This window comes from Monodelphis domestica, chromosome X (assembly GCF_027887165.1).
Source record: "Monodelphis domestica isolate mMonDom1 chromosome X, mMonDom1.pri, whole genome shotgun sequence".
Lineage (NCBI taxonomy): Eukaryota > Metazoa > Chordata > Mammalia > Didelphimorphia > Didelphidae > Monodelphis > Monodelphis domestica.
The window spans coordinates 2,439,113-2,463,352 of record NC_077235.1 but is presented as its reverse complement, the minus strand read 5'-3'; the positions used below and the strand labels follow the sequence as shown (position 1 = coordinate 2,463,352).

At 43.2% G+C, this 24,240-nt stretch overlaps 1 protein-coding gene across 4 annotated transcripts in view; it reads left to right on the top strand.

Moving 5' to 3' along the window:
• Nucleotides 1–4,217: 4,217 nt before the first annotated feature.
• Nucleotides 4,218–24,240, top strand: part of TEX11 (testis expressed 11) — a 212,543-nt gene continuing 192,520 nt past the window's right edge. For 3 of the 4 annotated variants that reach the window (XM_056809470.1, XM_056809471.1, XM_056809468.1), the window contains exons 1-3: nt 4,643–4,798; nt 4,927–4,984; nt 22,746–22,867. In XM_056809470.1, coding sequence (XP_056665448.1) covers nt 4,951–4,984; nt 22,746–22,867 — 156 coding nt within the window. In that variant the 5' untranslated portion in view covers nt 4,643–4,798; nt 4,927–4,950. Of the gene's footprint in view, nt 4,372–4,642; nt 4,799–4,926; nt 4,985–22,745; nt 22,868–24,240 lie in introns of those variants that run through there. The other variant, XM_056809469.1, reaches the window with a different exon arrangement.

Genomic DNA, 24,240 nt, shown 5'->3' with positions numbered 1-24,240 from the left:
CTCTGTGTTCTCCCCTTTTCCTTTGTTCTTTTTGCGCTGCTGAGTGCTTGGAACTCAACTCTCCTCAAACCAGGGAGAGAATCAGTCAACCAACTTGGGTGTGGAGGTCATAGATGTCCTAAGACCTAGGACTATGTTGGCAGAGGTGTGGCACAGGGGTGCCCCAGCTGCAGGGAGGGGGCTGCTCTTGTTCCCCCTCTCCATAGTGCTTGAGGACATTTTTTGCATGCCCTGCCCCTCTGTCTAGCTTCCCAATGGAATCACTTCTCCACTGTGTGAGGTATTGGGGGGGGGTGCTCACAGGCAGCTTGAAGTTGCAGTTTGGGAATGAGATCTCAAATGTTCATCGACACCGACCTAGGACAAGTAGATCAAGGAAAGAATACCTTCCAGATACAAGCATGGAGGGCTGGGGGCTTTGAAGAGGAGGGAGAAAAGGGCAGGCTTTTGTGACTTTGGCCTCTGGCTCATTCTATGCTGCTCCAAAACTGCTCTGGCTGCTAGCTGGGTCATTGATAGTCAAGGGCTTCCTTGGAGCACAACTGAACAGCTTTTCCCAGTCCTGAGCCATACTGGGGGAGAGGGTGCTCTCAACCTGGGAAGGAGGTTTTATCCAGATTTCACACCACTGAATCCACTTGCATTTTTTCATCTTCCATTTTTTTCAACCCAAGGTTGTGCCACTAGGAACTTCATCTTCATCAGTAGCAATGCTTGGGTCTTCCCAGGTATTTCCTTCCCCATCACCATACCGGCTTATGCTAGGGAACAACCAGATAACCAATGGGTATTTTATGCATAGTAGCAGCTGCTGCCATAGTAGATAGAGACCTGTCTTCAAAATCTAGCCTCAAACACTTACTGGTTTACCACAATGTCCTCCAATGGAAAACGGGGCTAAGAATAGCACCTCCTTCCTAGGTTGTTCTGAGGATCCCATGAAATAACATTTGTAAAGCATTTAGCATAGTGCCTGGTCCATAGTAATTGCTTATTCTTTCTCCTTCTCTTCCCTTTTCTTCTTTTTTCCTTTGTTTCAGCTCTCCACCATACATTTGGGAGTGGGGTCCCCACTTGCTTTGTCTATAATTTCCCCTTCTGTTGACCCTTTCCAGTGATAGCAGCTTAGTGCTTACAACCTGGAGTTCTGCAGTAGTGTTTGCCATCACTTTTGCCCCAATGAGCCACCTGGAGAAAACTCTTACAGATATTTTGACATGGAAATTAAGAACAGAGATTTAGAACAGAAACCTTAGTGGGTCTGAACAGCCTTAGCTCTTGTGTGAAAGCTGTGTGAGGCTTGAGAGGCTTAGCAGGTGAGTACCAGCTCAAACACGATCAGATGGGGAGGAGGGGATGTGTTGGAGGGCAGCAGCGGAGCACCTCCTTGCTTGGCAGCTCATTTTCAGCCAGATCAAAGGGATTGCCCTGAGCTACATTCCAACCTATCAGTTCACTAGGCCTTTCCTCTTCTCTGGTTTACCCCGGGGAAGTTCTTGCATGTAGCATGATTGACTGGCCAAGGACTGTAGGACTGTCCTCGTTCTGTGAAGTGTCAAGAATCTGAACCCTGGTCAGCTTAGGGCCCTTCCACCACAAGTAAATGATGAGAAAATGCACACTGGAGCAAGGAGGAAAGGCCGGATGCCCCAAGATAGTAGGGACTCTGCAGTTTGCATCCACCCTTAAACCTCAAGAAGTCTAATCCTTTGTTACTTTGGAGCCCTCCCAGTCCATGATCATAGCCAATGCCTTTTATCTTTCCAAGGCTTTATTTTATCTCTAAAATGGGGATAATGCCTATCTCAGGGCTGTTGTTACTGGTCAGCCTGATGCTAGGCCAAGAGCTGCCAGTTCCAAAGAATTGAATATAAAGGGCTCCACAAACCCCCAGAAAGTGCCAGGTACACATCCCTGCTTTTAACCTTTCCACTTGGCTCCCATACACAAAAGTCTCTTTAACACCAATTTCCTACCAGTGCTATACAGCTTCAAATCGAGTCACATGAACACCATAGTCTCAGAAGAATCCCGGGTGCAAATTCTGGTTACAGATACCTTAAAGTGCAATGGAGAAATGCATGCCGGTTAGAAAGTTGGCTGGAGCATATCTTGGAGAAGAGAGATAAATAGCCCAGTTGGTTTTTACTGAATTAGAAAAAATCATAACAAAGTTCATTTGGAAGAACAAAAGATCAAGGATATCCAGGGAAATCATGCAAAAAAATGCAAAGGAAGATGGCCTTGCAGTCCCCGATCTCAAACTGTACTATAAAGCAGTGGTCATCAAAACAATTTTGGTACTGGCTAAGAGACAGAAAAGAGGACCAGGGGAATAGACTTGGGGTAAGGTGACCCCAGTAAGACAGTCTATGACAAACCCAAAGAGCCCAGCTTTGGGGATAAAAATCCACTATTTGATAAAACCTGCTGGGAAACTGGAAGACAGTGTGGGAGAGAATAGGTTTGGATCAACACTTCACACCCTACACCAAGATAAACCCAGAATGGGTGAATGACCTGAATATAAAGAAGGAAACTATAAGCAAATTAGGCAAACACAGAATAGTATACATGTCAGATCTTTGGGAAAGGAAATATTTTAAGACCAAGCAAGACTTAGAAAGAGTCACAAAATGTAAAATAAATAATTTTAACTACATCAAATTAAAAAGATTTTGTACAAACAAAACGAATGCCTCCAAAATTGGAAGGGTAGCAACCAATTGGGAAACAATTTTCATAAATACCTCTGAGTCTAATGACTCAAATTTATAAAGAGCTAAAGCAATTGTACAAAAAATCAAGCCATTCTCCAATTGATAAATGGGCAAGGCACATGGATAGGCAATTTTCAGTCAAAGAAATAAAAACTATTAATAAGCACATGAAGAAGTGTTCTAAATCTGTAATAATCAGAGAGATGCAAATCAAAACAACTCTGAGGTATCACCTCATACCTAGGAGATTGGCTAACATGATAGCAAAGGAAAGTCATGAATGCTGGAGGGGATGTAGCAAAGTAGGGACATTAATTCATTGCTGGTGGAGTTGTGAATGGATGCAACCATTCTAGAGGGCAATTTGGAACTATGCCCAAAGGGTGATAAAAGATTGTCTGCCCTTTGATCCAGCCATAGCACTGCTGGGTCTGTACCCAAAGAGATAATAAGGAAAAAGACTTGTACAAGAATATTCATAGCTGTGCTCTTTGTGGTGGCAAAAAACTGGAAAAGGAGGGGATGCCCTTCAATTGGGGAATGGCTGAACACATTGGGGTATCTGTTGGTGATGGAATACTATTGTGTTCAAAGGAATAATAAAGTGGAGGAATTCCATGGAGACTGGAACGACCTCCAGGAAGTGATGCAGTGAGAGGAGCAGAACCAGGAGAACATTGTACACAGAGACAGATGGATACACTGTGGCATAGCTGAATGTAATGGACGTCTCCATTAGTGGCCATGCAGTGATCCTGAACAACTGGGAGGAACCTATGAGGAAAACCACTATCCACATCCAGAGGAAACACTGTGGGAGGAAAAACACTGGAAGAAAAACAACTGCTTGATCACATGGGTCGAGGGGATATGGCTGGGGATGTAGACTCTAAATGATCATCCTAATGCAAACACCAACAACATGGAAATGGGTTCTGATCAAAGACACATGTAATGCCTAGTGTATTGCGAGTGGGCTATGGGAAGGGTGGGGGGAGGGGAGGGAAGGAAATAATGTGATTCTTGTAACCAAGGAATAATATTCTAAATTGACTAAATTAATTTTTAAAAATAAATGAAATGGAAAAAAATACCCCAGTTGAGAAATCTCACGTTGGAAGAGGAAAGGGAGGGGCTTGGGATTTGGGGGAAGAATTGTCCAATGGCACATCCATGAAATGTTAGCAGAAGCAGGAGGAGGCATCCAGCTCTTTGAGCAGTAGGATGGAAGCTCTCTCTCCAAGGCAGACTGTTTTTCTTTTGTGTCTTAGCTATCTCTAGTGCTTTGACCAGAATAGGCCTAAGGGTCTTTTCCAGTTGAAATATGGGCAAAAATTGCACAGGCTGGAAAAGTCTGGAGGAAGGGAGTGCAATTTGGGAAGCCTGGATGTGAGGGATCGGGACTTGTGCCTCACTCTGAATAGGGAGGGTCCTGGGCCTGCTGACATCACAGGGCAGGCGGCCTGCCTTTGTCTCCCCAGTGGCCTAGCACTCCAGAGGCTCCTCAGGGCCCTTCTGGTCTAGACCTCTACGAGCTCCCCCCTTGGTAGCTGGGTGAAAGGCCCTGGGGGCGGGGTGGAGAGGTCCCAAGTAGGGAGGCCGAGGAGGCCCACTGGGATCTGGGCGGAGTGGCTCCTTCAGCTGGGGTCAGGTGAGTGCGGCTCAGGAGCACTAGATAAAGAATGGGCTGTGAACCAGGGCCCTTGAGCTTTGGCCTTGGGGACCCCACTAGGCAACGTGAGCCAAACCCTACTGAAGGTCGAGGTCACGCAGTCTAGCGGGAGAAAGATGAGACCAGATTGGAGCATTCTCCACCAATCAGTGGCTGCAGGGGAGGGTGGGGCACCTTGACCAATGAGGAAGCAGCATGACCACCTGGCCGTCCAATCACTGAGCGCCCCTCGTCATTGTCGGACAAAAGGTTGCCTGGTACTATTCAAACCTTTGAAGTCCTCTTGGCCGTGGCTGAGGAGAGGTTGCCCAGGGCTCTGGGGCCGACCTTCTCTGAACTCTCTTGCGGGCCGTGGCCGCCATTCGGTCTTCCGGGCTCACGAGTGGGGCCCTTTGTCTAATAGAGGGTTCGTGGGGCCTGAGGGGCAGCGGCGGGGGGGGGGGGGGGAGGGGCGGGGAAGCCCCTGTGAAGCCCCTTCGGGCCCCAGGGGCTCCTCTGAGGCAAGGGTAGCTCCAGCGGGCCTTTCTTCCCTAGGGGCTGGTGATCCCGGAGCGAGCAATGGAGGGGGAGCTTCTTTTCGAGGACCTGAAAGGTACAGAGCTTCAGCCATTTGGTATCCTCAGGATCCGAAAAGGCTGACTTCTTTTTCTGATGGCAAAGGCGGGTGGGGGTGGAGGGATGAGGGAGTGAGGTGGGCCGCAGCCGTGGGAGCCTACTGGTTCACCCCTAGCAGAAAACACCTTTGGGAAGTGGTGGCTATCTTCGGGCTACTGAGAGGCGGCCCTGGTGATGGAGCCGACCTTCCAGCAAGTTCCGCGTCGGGGTCCCGGATGGCGTCCCCAGACAACCTTCCTACAAGACAGTAAGGCGCAGGTGTGTGGCCATTCCGCCCACCGCCTGGAAGGGAGGTCCCTCATGGAGAGTTTTTCACCTCCCCCAGAGAGAAAAGGTCTAAACTTCCTGTGGGATACCAAGAAGGTACCATAATGTTCTGAGAAAGCTTCTGGAAGAATTCCATATGTTCTGCCTTGTTCCAATAGCCCTCGTAATTTATTGTATTATGATTGCATGGAAACTGGTGGCCCATGTAAAAATACTTGGGGGGGGGGTAGCTGGGTGGCTCAGTGGATTGAGAGCCAGGCCTAGAGACTGGGAGGTCCTAGGTTCAAATGTGGCCTGAGCCACTTCCTAGCTATGTAACCCTGGGTAAGTCACTTGACCCCCATTGCTAGCCCTTACCACTCTTCTGCCTTGGAGCCAATACACAGTATTGACTCCAAGACGGAAGGTAAAGGTTTAAAAAAATACTTGGGGGGCAGTTCTCAGTCAACAAGACTATTTGATTACTGAAAGCAAAAGATTCCTTGAAAGACTATCCAAAGAATGTTTGGTTGTTGCCATAATGACTGATCGAAGTCACCCTACAGGCAGAGGAAGATGTGATTTCAAAGCCATTCCTTTATGATTGTCAGCAGAAAGACCTTGCAAGTCACCAAAGCTCTGCCTCAGTTTCTCCAACTGTAAAATGGGGCTAATAATAGCCCCTACCTCCCAGGACTGTTGTGAAGTTCTTATGAGGTAATAATGGTAAAGCACTCAGCACAGTGCCTGGCACATAGTAAGTGCCTGTCACTTGTTGTTGTCATTGTTAGTATGGTAAGGATGTCTGTAATGGAAAACCCCAGGGCTCTTGTTCTTAGTTCTGGACTATTTAGACACGTCCTTAATGAACATGTTGAAACAATAGAAAGGTTGCTCTTTGAATTTGTGGATGGCTTGAGGATAAGAGGAAGATTTGGAAGAGAAAATCAGGATGCCCAAAGAATTTTGACAGCCTAGAATAATGGGCTAACTCTTGAACAAGATGAAATGTTCCAGGGATCAGTATGAAATCTTAAGCTTTGGTTCAAACCCAAACCTCAATGTCCAAGTACAGGACATGGCTTGATAGCAACCCACTTAAAACTGATGTCGAGTTAGATCAGAGCTTCTTAAGGTGGAGGAGGCCATGGCCTTGGGGAAAAAAAATATATATGTGTGTACATATATGTGTGTGTGTAGGTGACTTTTCCCATGTAATTGGTTTCTTTTGAGATCTTGTGTCATCATATACTATTCATTGAAAAGCATTGTAAGGAGGGGTTCGTAGGCTTGACTCAATTGCCCAAGGGGTTCAGTGCCATGGAAAAGGCTACAGAAGCCTCGTTTTCGATGAAAGGTCATATGAGTCAATAGTGTAGTGTTGTTGCCAGAAAACCTGATGTGCTTCTAACCTTCACTAATAGTAGGATTATTATAAAGCTCATTCGTCTCATCTTGTGTGAGGGAGTTCAAATGCAAATGGTTCTGAGACAAGTTACTTACTCTTCTGCTATGTTTCTGTTAAATTTAATGCTTTGTGGACTTTTCCTACTCCTTTTGACTCTCACTGACTCAGCCTCCCTGACCTCCCTTACCAGCATTGGCTGTACTTTTACTCATTCTCCTCAAGTCAGTGGTTGAGATGGGGGTTCGGGATATGCCTTAGTCCCCACTGCTAATTCTAGCCTCTCCTGATACCACCATCACTGAGGAAACTCTCTTCCTTGGTTATACACTCAAACCACATCCTACCAACCAATCAAAATGGCAACTGTTGTCCCTGGCCTCTAGGACACTCTTTTCCTCATTGGGATCCATGCCTGGCTGACAGTCTTCCTCTTTTTCCCCTGATTCCCTCCTTCAACATATACATTGATACCCTTTCAAACACCCTAAGCTCCCAGGTGCTCAACTTGTTTCCCATGACCTATTTTAATGACTCCATCCCACACGGTCACCTTCTTGATCTTGGCGGCATCCACAATCGCACCACTTCCCTGTTGACAAACTCTGAAATTCCTGTCTGTGATCACAATCTATTATCATTCTCCTTCTCCTTCTGCCTTGAATGCCCCTCGTCCTGGTGCTTACCTTCACTGTGACTTCCAGTCCCTCAGCCCATTAGTTCTTTCTCAGACTCTGATGTCATTCCTACACTGGCTATATATATGCTCCTTCCTCTCTCATCTGCACTCCTCAGACCGACCACATCTGGAACATTATGATCACTTATGGGTGCCCAATTTTATTTTTTATATTTTTATAGTTTATTTCAAACATTTCTCCATAGTTACATGCTTCTTGTTGGCTCCTTCACCTCTTCCCTCCTCCCTCCCTGAGCTGGCAAGCAGTTGCCCTGGGTTATGCGTGGATTATCACCCAAATCCTATTTCCATAGTATCCATATTTTTAATAGGGACATCATATCTGGGTGCCCACTTTGAAAAGCGACTTGGACAAGCTGGTCTCTAGAGCACAGTGACAAAACTTGCGACAGTATTTGAAATTGTTACATTAGGAACAGGCGAAGGAACTTGAGATTCGGCCTTGTGTAACTGAGTCAATGTAACTGACACATTGAAATTGTGTTGAAGAAAAATCTGTGATTGTAGTCACAAGACTTTGAAAGGGCGCATTTTAAACAATGGAACCTCTTGGGGAAATCAAAGTTCTGTGGAGCTGTAATTATCTACATCCACACAGTATAGACCGAATTTCAAAGCCATTCTTGTGAAATAAGGTTTAACAAGAGTGACTTCTTCAGTCAGCACATTGGCCCAGGAGCAATGCAGAAGCTAAGTTCTCAGAGATTTTTAGCCAAGCCTGAGAGGCGTGGGAATATGTAGTTGCACACAGGTGCATCCATAGCTTTGCACTCAGGGTCGTTGAAGGATTGAAGATGTTTCACCTAAATGAATGGTTTATTTTATTTATTTATTTAAAATCCTCCCCTTCCATCTTAGAATTAATACTGTGTATTGGTCTCAAGGCAGAAGAGTGGTCAGGGCTAGGCCATGGGGTCAAGTGACTTGCCCAGGGTCACCCAGCTAGGGAGTTTCTGAACTCAGATTTGAACCCAGGACCTCCCATATCTAGGCCTGGCTCTCCATCCACTGAGCCACCCAGCTGCCCCTGAATGGTTTCTTTGAGCAAAAGTTTCACTGTATCCTATGATATTATATATGTTGGGTTCATTTTTTCTCTTGTTGATATGATTTATTATAGTGATTGTTTCCCTGGTATTAGGCCATTCTTTTTATTTGGTTGCAATGGATAATTATTTTGATGTATGGCTGCATTGCATTTGCAAAAACTTTAATATTTTTGCCATAATATCCATTCATAGTAGCAGACAATACTTTTCTCTTTCTCAGCTTTATCTTAAATGGATTAAAGAATTAAAACCCTATCTGCTTCATATAAACAGTTGGCTAGATCACCACGCTTCTCTTTAATAATAATCATTGCTAGCATTTATATAGCACTTTCTGATTTGCAGAGCATCCTTTCCAATGATCCTGACAAGCAGGTACCACTATTATTGCCATTTCAGTCCAATTCCAGGTATAGGAATGATTTGTTCTTTTCAAGTTGGCTGGATTTCACTCCTGAATCCCTCTAAGGCCAGTGCATTTTTACAGGTCTGGTCTTTAATGGCCTACCTAATTCTTTTGAGAAGGCTATTTATTTAGGTTAGTTTATTCATTTTGTTGGTATCTTATGCTGCCTGCATATGTAATCGTTTATTTCTCTTAGATTTTCAGATTATTATAGGGCTGCATTTTCCTGATTTCTTTTTCATTGAAAGATATTTTCTTTTCTCAATTACATGTAATGACAATTTTCAGCATATGTTTTCCAAAATGGTAAGATCCAAATTGTCTCCCATCCCCCTCTCTGAGATGGTAATCAATTTGATCCAGATTATACATGTGTTAGCATGAAAATACACTTCCATGTACATCGTTGTAAAGGAATACTGATCCAGAACCCCAAAATAAACCCATAAGTATACCCATGTGAAAGATAGTCTGCTTTGATCTGCATCTGACTCCAGTAGTTCTTTCTCAATTCCTGATTGCTATCTCTTTCTTCCCCATATTTCTTATTTTGAATTGAGCTTTCTTTTTCGTATTAGCTTTGCTCATTGCTTATTAATTTTGAGAGTCTTCCAGAAAAATGCATATAGATTTATTTCACTTAAATTGTTTTTGTTTGTATCGGTCTCTGGTCGGCATTTGCTTCATTTCTCTTTATGTTTTCTGTTAGTCTATTGCTTTGCTGTTTTCCATGTTCAAATTGTAAATTCAATCTGCTCATTTTTCTCTTAATTTCTTATTTACATTTAATGCTATACATTTATCTCTGTGTCTGGTTTTGGCTATACCCTCTAGATTTTGATATACAGTATCTGTACCATTGTTATCTTTGATGCTGTCTGCTATTCTTTCCCCCACAGACTTATTTAATCACCTCAGTCTCAGTCTTTTATTCATTGTAGCATTATTAGTTACTTTCTGAGGACAGCAGTGCTGGCTAGGTCTGAAAAGACTAATCACCAGTTGATAAGATGTCCGGAGGACGCTTCTTCCTCATGTTCCACATTTCATCTCCTCCCACCAAAATCTTCTCTCTCCTGCCTTTTTATTTTGGAACTCCTTCCCAATTGCCTTGTATTACATATGTATATATGTATATGGAGAGAGAGACACACACACACACAGATACACACATCTAGAGTATATGTATTTACTTAGCTATGCACAAATCAAACTTCTCAAAGAACAAACTTCATTTTGTCTTTGTATCCCCAGGGCCTAGCAAAGTGTCTGGCTGGCTTCAAGGTCTTTATAATTATACATATATAAAATGTGAACTTTCCCTTAATCAGCTTTTGTAATACACTCCCCTCACTTCTTTTTCCCTCTTGTTTTTGATCCCTTTTGTTCTGTTTCCCCAAAGCACCTTTTGGAAATATTTCGTGGTTCGGGCATTACAGTCTTCTGAGAGTTCCCATTCAAATAGCTATTAGTTTATCTTGATTTGAAAAGTAGAAATTGTTTTAAATACTTAACTTTTTGGCTTGGGGGCTTAAAGGATGTTCAAAGACTTCCTTGAAGGACATATTTCTCTCTGAAAGCCTTTCAAAGTCTCAATTCTTCTCAGATGTTTATATCTTTGGACACTATGTCGAGTTTTCCTGGGTACATGATTTTGGGTTCATGACCTATGTTTCTTAATTTTGTACATGTTGTAGTCTATTTTCTCTGAGAGTCCCTTGTCTTACTTGAGCAGTCCACTGTGATCCTGGTTAATGTTCCTTGATAAGTAATTACTATCTTCTTTTTTCTTGACAGGTGGGAGTATTTTTTTCCTTTTTGCAATAATGTCAGAGTTTAACCGTAATGTGCCTAGAACTCTTGAATCTTTGTTAGGGGTCCTTCAGGTTCTTCTTACTTATTTGTATATTGTTGCTTGTGTTATTAACTCTGGTGTTTCTTTGACCATTTCTTTGGATGTAATATGGAGACCTAAACCATTTTATAAATTAAAACCCTCACCTTCTGTCTTAGAATCAATACTGTGTATTGGCTCCAAGGCAGAAGAGTGGTAAGGGCTAGCAATGGGGGTCAAGTGACTTGCCCAGGGTCACCCAGCTGGGAAGTATCTGAGGTCACGTTTGAACCCAGGACCTCCCTTCTCTAGGCCTGGCTCTCAATCCACTGAGCCACCTAACTACCCCCAGGAGAATTTTTTAAAGGAAAAATTCCTTGGGTGTTGGGAATCCTGAAAATGCTGCAGCTTGACCTCTGTCCTCTGTGTCTGCCCTTTGTCTTAGCAGGCTTTCCCATTTGTTGGTTGATTCAGTAATTTGTGAAGCCTGAATTTCCTGTTGACCTTCATTATCTTCGATTCGGTTTTCTGCTATAGGAAGTCTGTTTGGGGTTGATTCTCTTACATTTGCTCAGTTGGCCTTTTCCATGTTACTTCCTCTTGATCATGTAAGAGTGAGTTCCTCCTGTGAAGGCTTGCTTTTTGCAACCTCTTCTTGACTCTTTCTTGGCATTTCCAGCACTCTGATAGTGCCATGATCTGATTTGTGTTTAGCCTATGTGTGTAGCTTCTTGTAAATCCTCTGTCTAGGCTCCACCCTTTAATTTTTTTATTATAAAACCCTCACCTTTCGTCTTAGAATCAATTCTATACATGGTTTCCAAGGCAGAAGAGTGCTAAGGACTAGGCAAGGGGAGGGGGGGTCAAGTGACTTGCCCAGGGTCACACAGCTGGGAAGTGTCTGAGGTCAGATTGGAACCCAGGACCTTCCTGTCTCTGGGCCTGGCTTCTCAGTCCACTGAGCCACCCAGCTGCCCCCATGGGCTCCACTCTTGACATTGCATGGACATCAGTGGAGCCTGTGGCTTGTGCATTGGCTGTCATTCACTCTTACCATGTGCCCCACTTGCTTTAAAAGTTAATCTCCTGGGACAGACAGTTCCTCTTGACTTCTGGCCCTGGAGCTATTTCAGTTGTTCTGTAGTATTGACACAATATTGGATTGTCCCTTTTCTTCCTTTGGTCCTCGCCTCTTGTGATTGCTTTTGTTCTGTGGGGTTTATAGACCCTTTTTATCTCTGGTGTTTCTTATTTCTCAGGGGTTATATGTGCGGAGCCCTTGTACCTGTCACTTTGCCTTCCTTGCACTGAGTGCTGGGATCGGAAGTCTGGAGATCTGAGTTAAAATCCTACCCCAGGTGCTTGGTAGCTGTGATTATGAGCATATCATTTAATCCCCTCAGAGTGTAATAATCATTTGTACTATCTGACAAACAAGTGGGAGGAAATGTTAGAGAGGCATTGGAAGATGAATGATTACCATTTATTGTTAGTCTAGTTACTTTGAAACATAGATATGGCATGACCAACAGTGATAATTACCGGATTTCAGTTATTCATGGCCCAGTCGATTGAGCATTGGACTGAAAAATCAGGAAGGGTTGGCTTCTAATCCTTTCGAGATACCTACTAGCTGAGTGACCCTGGGCAAATCACTTAACCCCTCTCTTTGCCTCAGTTTCCTCAACTGTGGAATGGGGATGATAATAGCATTTGCCCCCGAGGTTGTTGAGAGGATCCAGTTGGACAATATCTGTAAAACACTTTACAAACCCAAGAGTGCTATGGAAATTGCTGTTATTGTTATTACCGTGAAAAGAATTCCTTTCTTGTCAGAATGGATTTCTGCTAGGAAAGAATCCTGGGACAAGTTGCTCTCTTGCTATTTTCCAAGTTTAACAGGCTGTGGACTAATATAGGTAGAGCAATTCATGATGATGACAGTAATTGTTCTTAAAGGGACCCAGGTAGGATCTCATTTTTGCCATTTTCTGGTGCTCGACTCGCCGGCCGTACTGGGCTTGACCACTACTCAGCGGCCCCTCTCTTCCCTAGCAGGAGGAGCAGAAGAGTAAAGAGGTTCGCCCCATTGTCCAGCCCGCTTGCCATGTTTAATTACTCACTCGCTCCATCATGATTCTAAGAATACCTATTGCCTCATACTTGGACAGCGTTGGCAATTGTAGTCAGTCCTTTTGCTCTGGTATTTCGTTTGGGCACCACAACCGTTTCCTGACACCCACACTGTAAGGCAGAGGCGAGGCAAGAGCCTCGGAATGATTAAAGCAGCTTTGGGAGCTTTCCTTCCAGTTCTCCCCGCAGACCCAGTTGCTTCCAAGAAGCCCCCCTCAGACGGATCCAGTTCAGCCACTAACTTTAGCTGTATGACCACCATGAGACAATTCCCGACCCTTGGGTAGATTCCTTTCCAGTTTGATTTCAATACTGTTTTCCTGCCTCTAGTGCCTTGCACATTGTTACTGCCCCATAAACATAATTAAATGAACTGGGGAGTTCTACTTTAGGAGCAAATCAATTAAGCATGTTGTTGAGCAGACAGAAATCTGACAGGCTTGGGGGTAACCATAGTAACTAAAACAAGCCAAAGCTTCAGGGAACAAGCAGGGTTTATCTAGGAAGGGGTGGCAAGTTCTAATGAGCTGGAGGAAGCCACAAATAGAGCTGCATTATATGAAAGGTCCTTGAGAGCAGGGTTCGATGAGAGAGTGAGCCCTAATGGCTTTCTGCTGGAGGAGGACTCTGATGTGGCCAGGATCCTTAGCTTCCCAGAAAACAACGAAAGAGAAGAATGGCCCTCATTTCTGTGGCACCTTTTACTCCACTCCGAAGTGACCAGAGAGTGGGAGCCAAAAAGGGAATCGGAGTTCAGGGATCCTGCTGTTTCTAGACTGCCTGGCCACATGAATTTAGTTGTTGGTTTTTGAAATATCAAGATCTTTGTTCGATGACCACCAGACTGGCATATTAGTAGAAAAACGGGAACCAGCTCAATACTGGAATTTCTGTGGTGACAAAGAAAGCCAGAAGACTTAAGGAAATTGCAGCTGAATAGTTGGATCCATGAGAAGAGAGTACCATGCAGCTTAGTACAATTTTGAGGTCGAGGTTATCATCCTCATTTTACAGATGAGGAAACTGAGGTACAGAGTGATTCAGTGACTTGTTTAGAGTCACATAGCTTGGAGCAGAGTTGAGACTCAAGTCCAGGGTTCTTTCAACTCCTCGAGGCTTCCTCCCAGGGAGACTCCACAGAGGATCTACCACATGTGCAGCCAGAGGCCTTCCTCTAGGTTTTAAAAAAATGGCTGGACATCAGTAGAACATTGGTGCTCTCCATGTAGCACTTGTTATCTCTCACTCTTGCCACAGGGCTGGCCCATCTCCTTTTGCTGTGGTGCAAATAGAAGCAATCCTGGACTCGGGGTTAGGAAGCCTGAGTTCAGTTGTCAACTGACATTCCACGTGTCTCTGGACAAGTGGACAAGATAGGTAGGACCTCTCTGTGTCTCTGAATTTCCTCAGCGATAAAATGGGTACAATAATGCCCCACTGCCTACCCCTCGGGATGGTTGTGAAGAAACAGTTTTGTAGACAGAGGAGCTGCTATAGCGTTGTTTTTTACATTGAATTTTTATTAAAGAAATTTTCCCAATTATATGCAAACACACATTTTTAACATTGATTTTTTTTTACATTTTGAGTTCCAAATTCTTTCCCTCCCTCCCTTCCCTCCTCTTTGAGAAAGCCTGCAATTTGCTATAGATGACACATGCAACACATTTCCACATTAACCAGGTCGCAAAAGAACTATCTAGTGTTTTTGCTCCCAAATTTGGCATCTTGGGAGGCATGGACATGACAGGATCTGAAACTGATGGATGAGCAGTACCTACTTGTAGCAATGAGGTCATGGGTCCATTAAAGTATAGTTTTTAAAAATCTCAAAGAATATGGAGCGATTAAGTATGCAAGTGCCCAAAGACTCTCAGCACAGGTAGATCCCGGCATGGCAACTTCCTCCCCCAATTCAGATAGCATCTGATCTATAACCTACTAGATCACAGGATCTGTGAATTAAAGCTACAAACGGCCTTGGAGATTATCTATCCAATTTGCTTATTTGACAGCTGGGGACACTGAGACTCAGACAGGCCATGGAAGGCTAAGGTTGTTACCTTGGTGTAATGAGTGCCAGAGCCAGCATTCAAACCCAACTTTGACTCCAAATTCTATGCTCTGCCTTTTTGGTTCTTTGTTTTAAAACATTTATTATTATTATTTTTAAATTCTGAGTTCCAAATTCTCTCCTTCCTGCCTATCCCTCCCCACCCTATGAGAAGGCAAGCAATATGATTTCAGTTATACAGGGGCAATTTGCAAAACAGATTAATATTAGCTATACAACAGAAAAAATAAAGTGAGAAATTCTACTTCAATTGGCACTCAGATTTCATTAGCTCTTTCTCTGGAGGTGGATAGCATTGTTTTATTATGAGTCCTTTGGGGTTGTCTTGGCCCACTGTGGTGATCAAAATAGTCAAGTCTTTCCCAGTTGACCATTACAACATTGCTGTTATCTATGCACAGTGATCTCCCAAGGTTCTCCTCACTTCACTCTGCCTCAGTTCATATAGGTCTGCCATGTTTTTTTCTGAAACCACTCCCCTTGTCATTTCTTATAGCACAATAGTGCTCCGTTACAATCATATGCCACAACTTGTTCAGCCATTCCCCAGTTGATGAGCATCTGCTCAGTTCCCAATTCTTTGCCACAACATAAGAGCTGCTCAAAGCATTTTTGTACATATGCCCTTTCCCTTTTTCTTTGATTTCTTTGGGGTATAGACCTAATAGTTATTTCTAGATCAAAGGGTAGGCACAGTTTGATAGCTCTTTGTGCATAGTTCCAAATTGTTCTCCAGAATGGCTGAGCCAGGTCACAGTTTATTGGTGTAGCTATTTCCCTCATTCCCTCTAGCATTTGCCATTTCTGATAGGTATAAGGTGGTGCCTCAGAGATGGTTTAATTTGAACATATTCCGTATGACTAAAGATAGCTTTGATTTCTTCTGAAAATTGCCTATTCACATCCTTTGGTCATTTATCAGTTAGGGAATGGCTCTTATTTTTATATTATATATATATATATATATATATGTATATATATATATACACACACACACAATATATTATACATATTACATGTGTAACTCAATTCTCTATATATTGGAGAAATGAAGCCTTTATCATAGAAACCTGCTGTAAAAGTTTTTTATATTGCTTCATTGCCTATGGTACCTTTTAACAAAATGCAGTTTTCCAGATTAATCTCTTAATTGGTTCCATTTTTGCTTTCCTCATGTCTGAGATCATGATTGCTACACCCCCCCCCCTTTTTTACTTCAGCTGAAGCATATTAGATGTTGCTCTGGCCCTTTATTTTCACTTTGTGCATGTGTTTCTGATTCAAGTGTATGCCTTATAAACAACATATTGTTGGGTTCTGGTTTCTTATCCGTTCTGCTATCTGCTTGAATTTTATGGGTGAACTCATCCCATTCACATTCACAGTTATGATTACTAAGTGTGTATTTCCCTCCATCCCATTTTCTTTTTTATCCTTTTATCTCTCTTTTTATCTCGTTCCTTCTCAGAAGTCTACTTTTCTTCTGAACACTGCCTCCATTAGTCTGCCCTCCTTATCATCCCTCCACACCATATTCCCTTCCCTTCCCATTTCTGTATTAGGTAAGACAGATTTCTATACTCAAGTGAGTGTGTGTGCATGCATGCATGCATTCTTCCCACTTTGAAACAATTCTGATGAGAGTGATGCTCAAGCATAACCTGTTACCCTTTCTATTTCCCTCTCTACTATAAAAGCTCTTCTTTTCATGCCTCTAATGTGAGAAAAATTTCCCCATTCTACCTCTCCTTTCTCTCTTCTTCCAATGCATCTCGCTTTCTTGCTTCTTCATTTTTAATTTTTTTTGGAGATAGCCCAACAAAATGTACTCACATTCATGCCCTCTTTGTATGTAGACTCCTTCCAATTGCCCTAATAATGGAAGCTAAATGTTTCATTTTCTCATGTGGTAATGTAAACAGTTTAACTTTACTGGGTCCTTTATGATTACTCTTTCATGTTTACTTTTTTATATTTCTTTCTTTCCCTCTTTTTAAACTCTTACCTTCCATCTGAGAATCAATACTGTGTATTGGTTCCATGGCAGAAGAGTGTCAAGGCCTAGGCAGTGGAAGTTAAGTGACTTACCCAGAGTCACACAGCTAGGAAGTGTCTGAGGTCAGATTTGAACCTAGGTCATTTGATCTCATGGGCCGTAGTGTTGCCAATTAGTGCTTGCCACGGGTCACCATAATCTCTTTCTGACCAGTTGTCTGACCCTCATCATCTGTGGACTGAGAGCTCCCAGAACTGTTGAGGCTGCTCTTGCGGCCATCTCCAAGGTCCCCTCGTTGCTGCTCTACTGTGCCCTGGATTGGCGCTCACCTTGGTGTCACAGACCTCTCCTGTCTTAGGCTGGAAAAATATCTCTGTGACCTCTTGTTGGCTCTGCCACTCCAAAATTTGATTTGAGGAGTTATTTTAAATTTGGAGGGGGAAATATTGGGAGAGTTCAGCAGGATTGCTGCCTGTACTCTGGTCCTCTTAGTCCCACCCAGCCAAGTCTCCAATTCTGTAGTCTTCTGAGATAAATCCTAGGAAGTTGCCTTAGGCAATGGAAGTGATTTGCCCAGAGTTGCACTACTATGTGTCATGGGTAGGATTTGAACTAGGCTCTCCTGACTCAAAGCCTAAACTCTATTATATTAGGCTGCCATTAGAAATAGCCAAATAAGGAAGGAAATGCCCAATAAAAGCATGAAATACAAATTATATATATTTAGAGGAAAAAATGATGCATGAGCTTTAGCAGCTTATTTGCTATGTCCTACCTCAGACCTCTTTCTGGTTGTATACGTAAAAGAGTTCATCCTTTTTTTAGCTGGTCTCACTGCTTTCTTTGATCTATATGGCTTGCCATTACTCTTTGTATTCTTCATATTTGTCATTCTTTCTAAACCAGCAATATTTCATTGCATTGCTAAATCACAGCTCCTTCAGCCATTGGACATTATTAGAGTTTACCCCAGGCAGGACTGCCATGTGTCTATTTAGGCAGAGAAGGATAAGCTTCTTTAGAGGCAGGAAGAGAAAGACTTAAGACCAGAGGAGAACAGACAAATCCTCCCAACCAGGCTGGTCTGTTGTTGCAGTGACTGTGAGCCTCTTGCTCCGAGGGGGCAGAGATAAGCAGGAGAAGTGTTGCCTCTTAGAATTCAAAATCAGAAAATATGTGGAAATTCAGGTAGGAGAAGTATAGGCACTTAACACATTTTCTTATGTCACACCACTTCCTGGGAGTCTCTTTATTCCAGAGGCACGATGCATTTGGTGGCGTGGCACACTGTGTATTCTCTGGTGAGTCCCCTCCCCTACCTCCCAGGCCTCTGGCCAACCCAGCCATCCCTGCCAAATCTCCGGATTTTGAGGCTGTGGCTTGGTGTGGTGTGGCATTGGTGAGAGCTACCAATTTGGAGACTCTCTTGTGCTCTTCTTGGCCCCTAGTGTTTTTAGTCCTTTAGGAGATATTGAGGCAGGTAGCAGAGATGTTGAGATGTAACAGTATGTTCCTTTCTGACTCTTGGTGGCCCACTGGTACCTTATAATAGGGCATTGACTAGTGGATAAAGGCAACGAATGATTGGCTGAGAGGATCAGCCCCACACACCCTTGTGGCTTACAAAAAAAAGCAAATTGATCCCATTGAGTCAGACAAGAAGAGAGCCCTCTGTGGAGAAAGAATTCAGTTCTCAAGGGCTCTCTTAAACCTGTGGCAGAGAGTAAGTGCAGCAAGAGTGACTGGGTATGTATTCCTCCTTTGCCCTTCATGTTATTGGCAATCCAATGGTCTGCTCAAAAGTCTGGGAGGTGTGCGCCTCTCCATCTCATTGTCTTTTTTTATCTTTCCCTTCCATCCTGCGTCCTATAATTCCTTAGCCCTTACCCCTGTGAGATTTAAAATGGTTGAGGTCTTAAACTGTAGTGAGTAAAAATGGTGGAAGATATAAATTGTGATAGATATAAGGGAGGGTGAGTAAATTTGACTGCAGAAAATATGTTTCATTACAGTGTCTCGGTTTTTAAATCAAATATAAGGTGGTCGCCAGGGAAATATTCCCAATTATTCAAATACCCAAGTCAATTGGGTTTTATAGAGATTTTAATTAACAATACAATGAGTAATCAAAGAAAGAGAGAGAGTAAGAAAGGAATAAGTATGAAGGGCCTCAAGCCAACATGGCCTAGACCTGAGTCTTAACAGAGAAATCAGTCAGTCAGTCTTTTAACACTCACCACAAGGTCTGCCTAAACAAGGATTCTAGTGACACCAGGCCAGCTCCATCTCAGCTGACTTCATCAGAGAGCCTCCAAAAGGATTTCTCCAAAAGGATATCTTCAAGAGATTCTGCTTTTTCTTATATAGGGGTTTTTCTCCCATGTCATCTCCCCTAAGTCCCTACATCTACCAATCACTGTAGACGCTTTCCAAAGGACTGCTGACAAATCTCCTCAGTAAGCCCGAACCAGTGAAAACACAGCTGAGACAACTAATCTCATTAAGAGAAAACTTGCCCCGGCCCTTTTAGGTACCTAACATCCCATTGTATCAATTCTAAAAACAGGCCTGGCTCAAAGAACTCCTTGCCCCACCATAAGCATGGATTCAAGTACTTTTCCTTGTTCAGCAAGGAGTTTTCTGCCCTTTTAAAGCAGTCTTAAGTACGGGTGGAGTAGAGGTCCTCCCATTTCTGATCCTGGCGAGTTCTCACATCAAAATGGGGAATGTTTCCAGTAGGGAATTTGTTCCAATTAACAATTTCCCGATGGGAAAATTTTTAACATTCACAAGTCTGAGAGATTTCAAGATTTACACCCCTCTTCCCCGATGCACATCTCCATCAGTTGGGGAAGCAGGGTCACAGAAATTTGGGTTCATGGTCAAGGGAAGTTCTTCATAACTAAAATCGGTGCTAGTGTGAGGATACTTACATCAGACAGGCCATAGGAAGTGTGAAGGGTCTTACTTTCCTTTCTGATAATTTTAGGGGAAGGTCTCTTGGTGTGCAAGTTGTGGGAGAATACTCAGACTTGGCTTCTTCTGATTGAAAGCTCACTAAGGATGTTATAAAGGCCAGCCTGGAGTTTGTTGGGGGGAGAGCAGGGTGTGTCACAACCAGAAAATGGACTCAGGATTCTACATGCACCCAGATCTTGGACTGCATTGCTCTTTGTGTTGGGGGGTGAGGGATGTCTCCAGTTGTCATGTAAATAATAGGGGAAGAACAGCAATGTGATAGGTTATATGCTCAGGGGATCTGATCTAACATTGGAAGGCCCCAACCAGCAGCGCCCTCCAAAACGGTTGTATGTGTATCTTATTCTCCCTAATATCTTTCCTCCCCTGTTTCTCTAAGAATTGTTTTGGGTTAAGCAAACTACTCTGAAAGGAGTTCTAAATAAGAAGAGTCATCTTTTAGAAACAAAGACATATGGTCGTGAAAACATAGCAAAGTGACTGCTAAAAATGCTTAATTTTTTTTAAAAATTATATTTTATTTGATCATTTCCAAGCATTATTCATTAAAGACATAGATCATTTTCTTTTCCTCCCCCCTCCCCCCATAGCTGACGCGTAAATCCACTGGGCATTACATGTTTTCTTGATTTGAACCCATTGCTATGTGTATTTGCATTAGAGTGTTCATTTAGAGTCTCTCCTCTGTCATGTCCCCTCAACTGCTGTATTCAGGCAGTTGCTTTTCCTCGGTGTTTCCACTCCCACAGTTTGTCCTCTGCTTATGAATAGTGTTTTTCTCCTAGATCCCTGCAAATTGTTCAGGGACATTACACTGCCACTAATGGAGAAGTCCATTACGTTCGATTATACCACAGTGTATTAGTCTCTGTGTACAATGTTCTCCTGGTTCTGCTCCTCTCGCTCTGCATCACTTCCTGGAGGTTGTTCCAGTCTCCATGGAACTCCTCCACTTTATTATTCCTTTGAGCACAATAGTATTCCATCACCAACATATACCACAGTTTGTTCAGCCATTCCCCAATTGATGGGCATCCCCTCGTTTTCCAGTTTTGGGCCACCACAAAGAGCGCAGCTATGAATATTTTTGTACAAGTCTTTTTGTCCATTATCTCTTTGGGGTACAGACCCAGCAGTAAAAATGCTTAATTTTTATCAACCAGAGACAGACTAGTATCCAAGAACACTGGCTCAGCCCTAATCCTCAGTAAGGCACTATTTACCAAAGGAGAGAACAAAGGTACTGCTGTGACCAGGAGCTGACTCCCAGTATTCATTGTTTCCCTTAAGAGGACCCTGTACTTTCCTAGCGCGATCCCTTTTCTTCATGTTGCTCCCAAGGCCTCAAATGCTTGTCCCTCCTTCCCAATCTTGCGTGCCCTTCACAAAATTTTAGCGTCTTAGGAGTTGGGAAGGCCTTAACGTGCATTGTAGAACAATCTGTTGGTTCTTCAAGGCTCAGCTCCTATGCCACCTCTTCTGGGGCATCTCCCCTACTTCTTTGAACCAAACGTAGTCTCTCCTGCCTCTATGCTTTCCAAGCCTCATAGGGGGACTTGGCTTCCATTATGAAATGGATCTATGTGTCTTCTGTCCTTAAGTGGATTGGAAGAAGCTTCTTTAGGGAAGGGAGTATATTCTCTCTCTCTGGATTCCCAGTACCCAGCACAGTGCCTTGCACATAGCAGGCACTTAAGAAATGTTTGTCGAATAAATTTATGAAAGTGTCCTGACTGAGTGCTTCCCAGTATTTGAAATAGAGGTTTTTATTTTGACTCTTCTGATATCTGGGAAAATCAGCTATAGGAAGTGCAGGCCAACATCTTCTGAGTCTGGGGAAGAAAAAGCTGCCTTCTGAGAGCATGGAAGGCACTGGACAAGCATACCTAGGTTGCCCCTGAGGAATCTGGGAGTCGAGTTGGATTCTAGAATGAGAGAGGCCTTGTGGTAGTAACCAATCCAGACTCAGTAACTGCTTAATCTAGTACTTAATTGGGCAGGTGGCCGGTTCTCCTAAAGCAGAGACTTGATGTCGTATGCATTTTGGCTTCGGTTAGGCAAGAATTTCTGTGAAATATGTTCTGTAGATTCCTAGAATGCTAGTTTTGAATCTAGTTCTTTTAGAGAGCTTGAGAAGTTAGCAGCTTCTCCAAAGTAACACAGCTACTTAAGTGCAGAGCTGGGTCTGGAGCCCAGGCCTTGGGATTCCTGTTCCAGGGATCTTTCTAATACAAAACACGGTCCATTTTTTTTTATCATAAAATTGCTGGTAATAATGGCAGCAGCCATGTATATAACATTCTGTCCTTTCTGTGTGCCAGGTACTGTGCTTTACAAATATTAGCTCCCTCTCTACCCACAACCCTAGGGGGTAGGTACTATTATTATCTCCATTTTACAGATGAAGAAACTGAAGCAGAGATCAGTAAGGTGACTTGTGTAGGGTTCCCCAGCTAGAAAGTGTCTGAGGCCAGATTTGAACTCAGGCTTTCCTGCCTGGAGGTCTGGCTCCACCTAGCACTCCCTCTTCCATGTTTACAAAATACTTTGAATACATTATTGCATCCTATTCGAATACATTAGCCAATATTTAAGTCAATACATTTTATTTTGTGAGGCTAAAGAAAAATGGCTTTTAGAAACAAAAGTAACTGCCAGGTAAGAATTTCTAAATAAAACGTACTCTGATTTTAGCTAAAAAGAACATTTCAAAAAATCCTTTTTGATCTAAGGATTATTTAAAGTTCCACTGTGAAAAGAAGAAAACTGTTTCTTTGGCCCATATTTGTTCATTAAGCCAAAGAAAGTGAAAAAATATTGTAAATTGGCTTGGTTCTTGTTTGAATAGAATGACTTGCTACTCTTAGCTAGTGTATAGAATTCACTGCATAGCTGTCTCATTTGTCTTTGTTTCAGAGCTTGTGGAAAAACTGGTAGAAACAGAGGATCCATCATCTGCGCCTGAGTCTATTGACAGACTCTACAGTGAAGTGGGAAATGTGGAAAAAATGGCATTTAGTGCTACCCAGAGAGCCCAGGTATATGAATAATCCATGTTAACACTTGGGGCTTGGGGATCTGGTATTCTGGCTGGTATAGATAAGAAAAAGGAGCTCATAATCCTTTGTGATTAGGAGATACACTAAACAGATCTCTGGGTACAGTTTTCATGCCTAATGGTACATCAGTAGCATTTTTATTTATTTTTTTCTTTTTAACCCCTTCCCTTCCATCTTGATATCAATCCTGTGTATTGGCTCCTAGGCAGAAGAGCAGTAAGGGCTAGGCAAGGGGTTCAAATGACTTGCCCAGGGTCACACAGCTGGGAAGTGTCTGAGTTCAGATTTGAACCTAGGACCTCCCGTCTCTAGGCCTGGCTCTCAATCCACCAAACCGCCCAGATGCCCCCAGTAGCATTTTTCTTTGATTTGTTTTCATTCCAATTGGTAACTTCCCAGTGGTGGGAAATAATAGTTCAAGTTTCTTTAGCTGCTGCTCTTTATTCTTCTGGGGGCAGGAAGGGTTAGGGTGAGTGAATTTTCTCAATATTTAAATGAAGCCGGCCATTGGTTTCATTGATAAAATTGCTGCCCACTTGGGGGACTTTCACTCCCGCTGTAAACATCCAGAAAAGGGGGCCACTGTTCTTGTCATTCAAAGCTCACATGAAGGAACTCAAAGTATTTGAAAAATATTCAGTGTGAAACAAACAATTTCAGGATTGTAGCTTCTTCTGTGCTTAGCAGCCAGCAAGAAGAGATGGTGAGCTTCCGTGGCTTGGGCCTTCCTTTCCTGTCTGGAGGGAGGGGCTCCCTCATTTGGAGAGAATGTCTTGAATGTAGAGAATGGTGAGGGCACCATCATTCTCCCAGAACCTATATTTGCAACTGTTTCCCAGAGTTCTCCTAATCTCTTCCCTCTCCCCCATTTCTCCATAGCCAGTCAATTGCTGAGGGCTGTTGCTCCCACATCCTCGTTTCTCACATCTGCTCCCTTTTCTCTACTTATACAGATGCCACTCTTGTTCAGGTCCTCTTTACCTCCTGCCTGGACCACATAATAACAGCCTCATTAGTCTTCTCTTTCCCAGCTACTCCTGGATAGTTGTCAGATTGATATTTCTAATCTATGCCTGCCCATGACACTCCCTCACCTAAAGTTTTTCAGAAGTTCCCTCTTGCCTTTAGGACAAAATAAAAACTTAATGTTTTAGGCCCTGCCTTAATTTGGCTCCCGCCCCACCTACCTTTCCAAACTCTTGTTGTATTCCCCCACGCTTCATACTCGGCATTTCCACCTAACTGAGTTGCTTGCTAGCCATTCCATAAACTCAGCATTCCACGTCCCATTTTTGTGTGCTCTTTTCCCAGAACACATTTCTCTATCTCACCTCACCAGGAATATAAGGCCA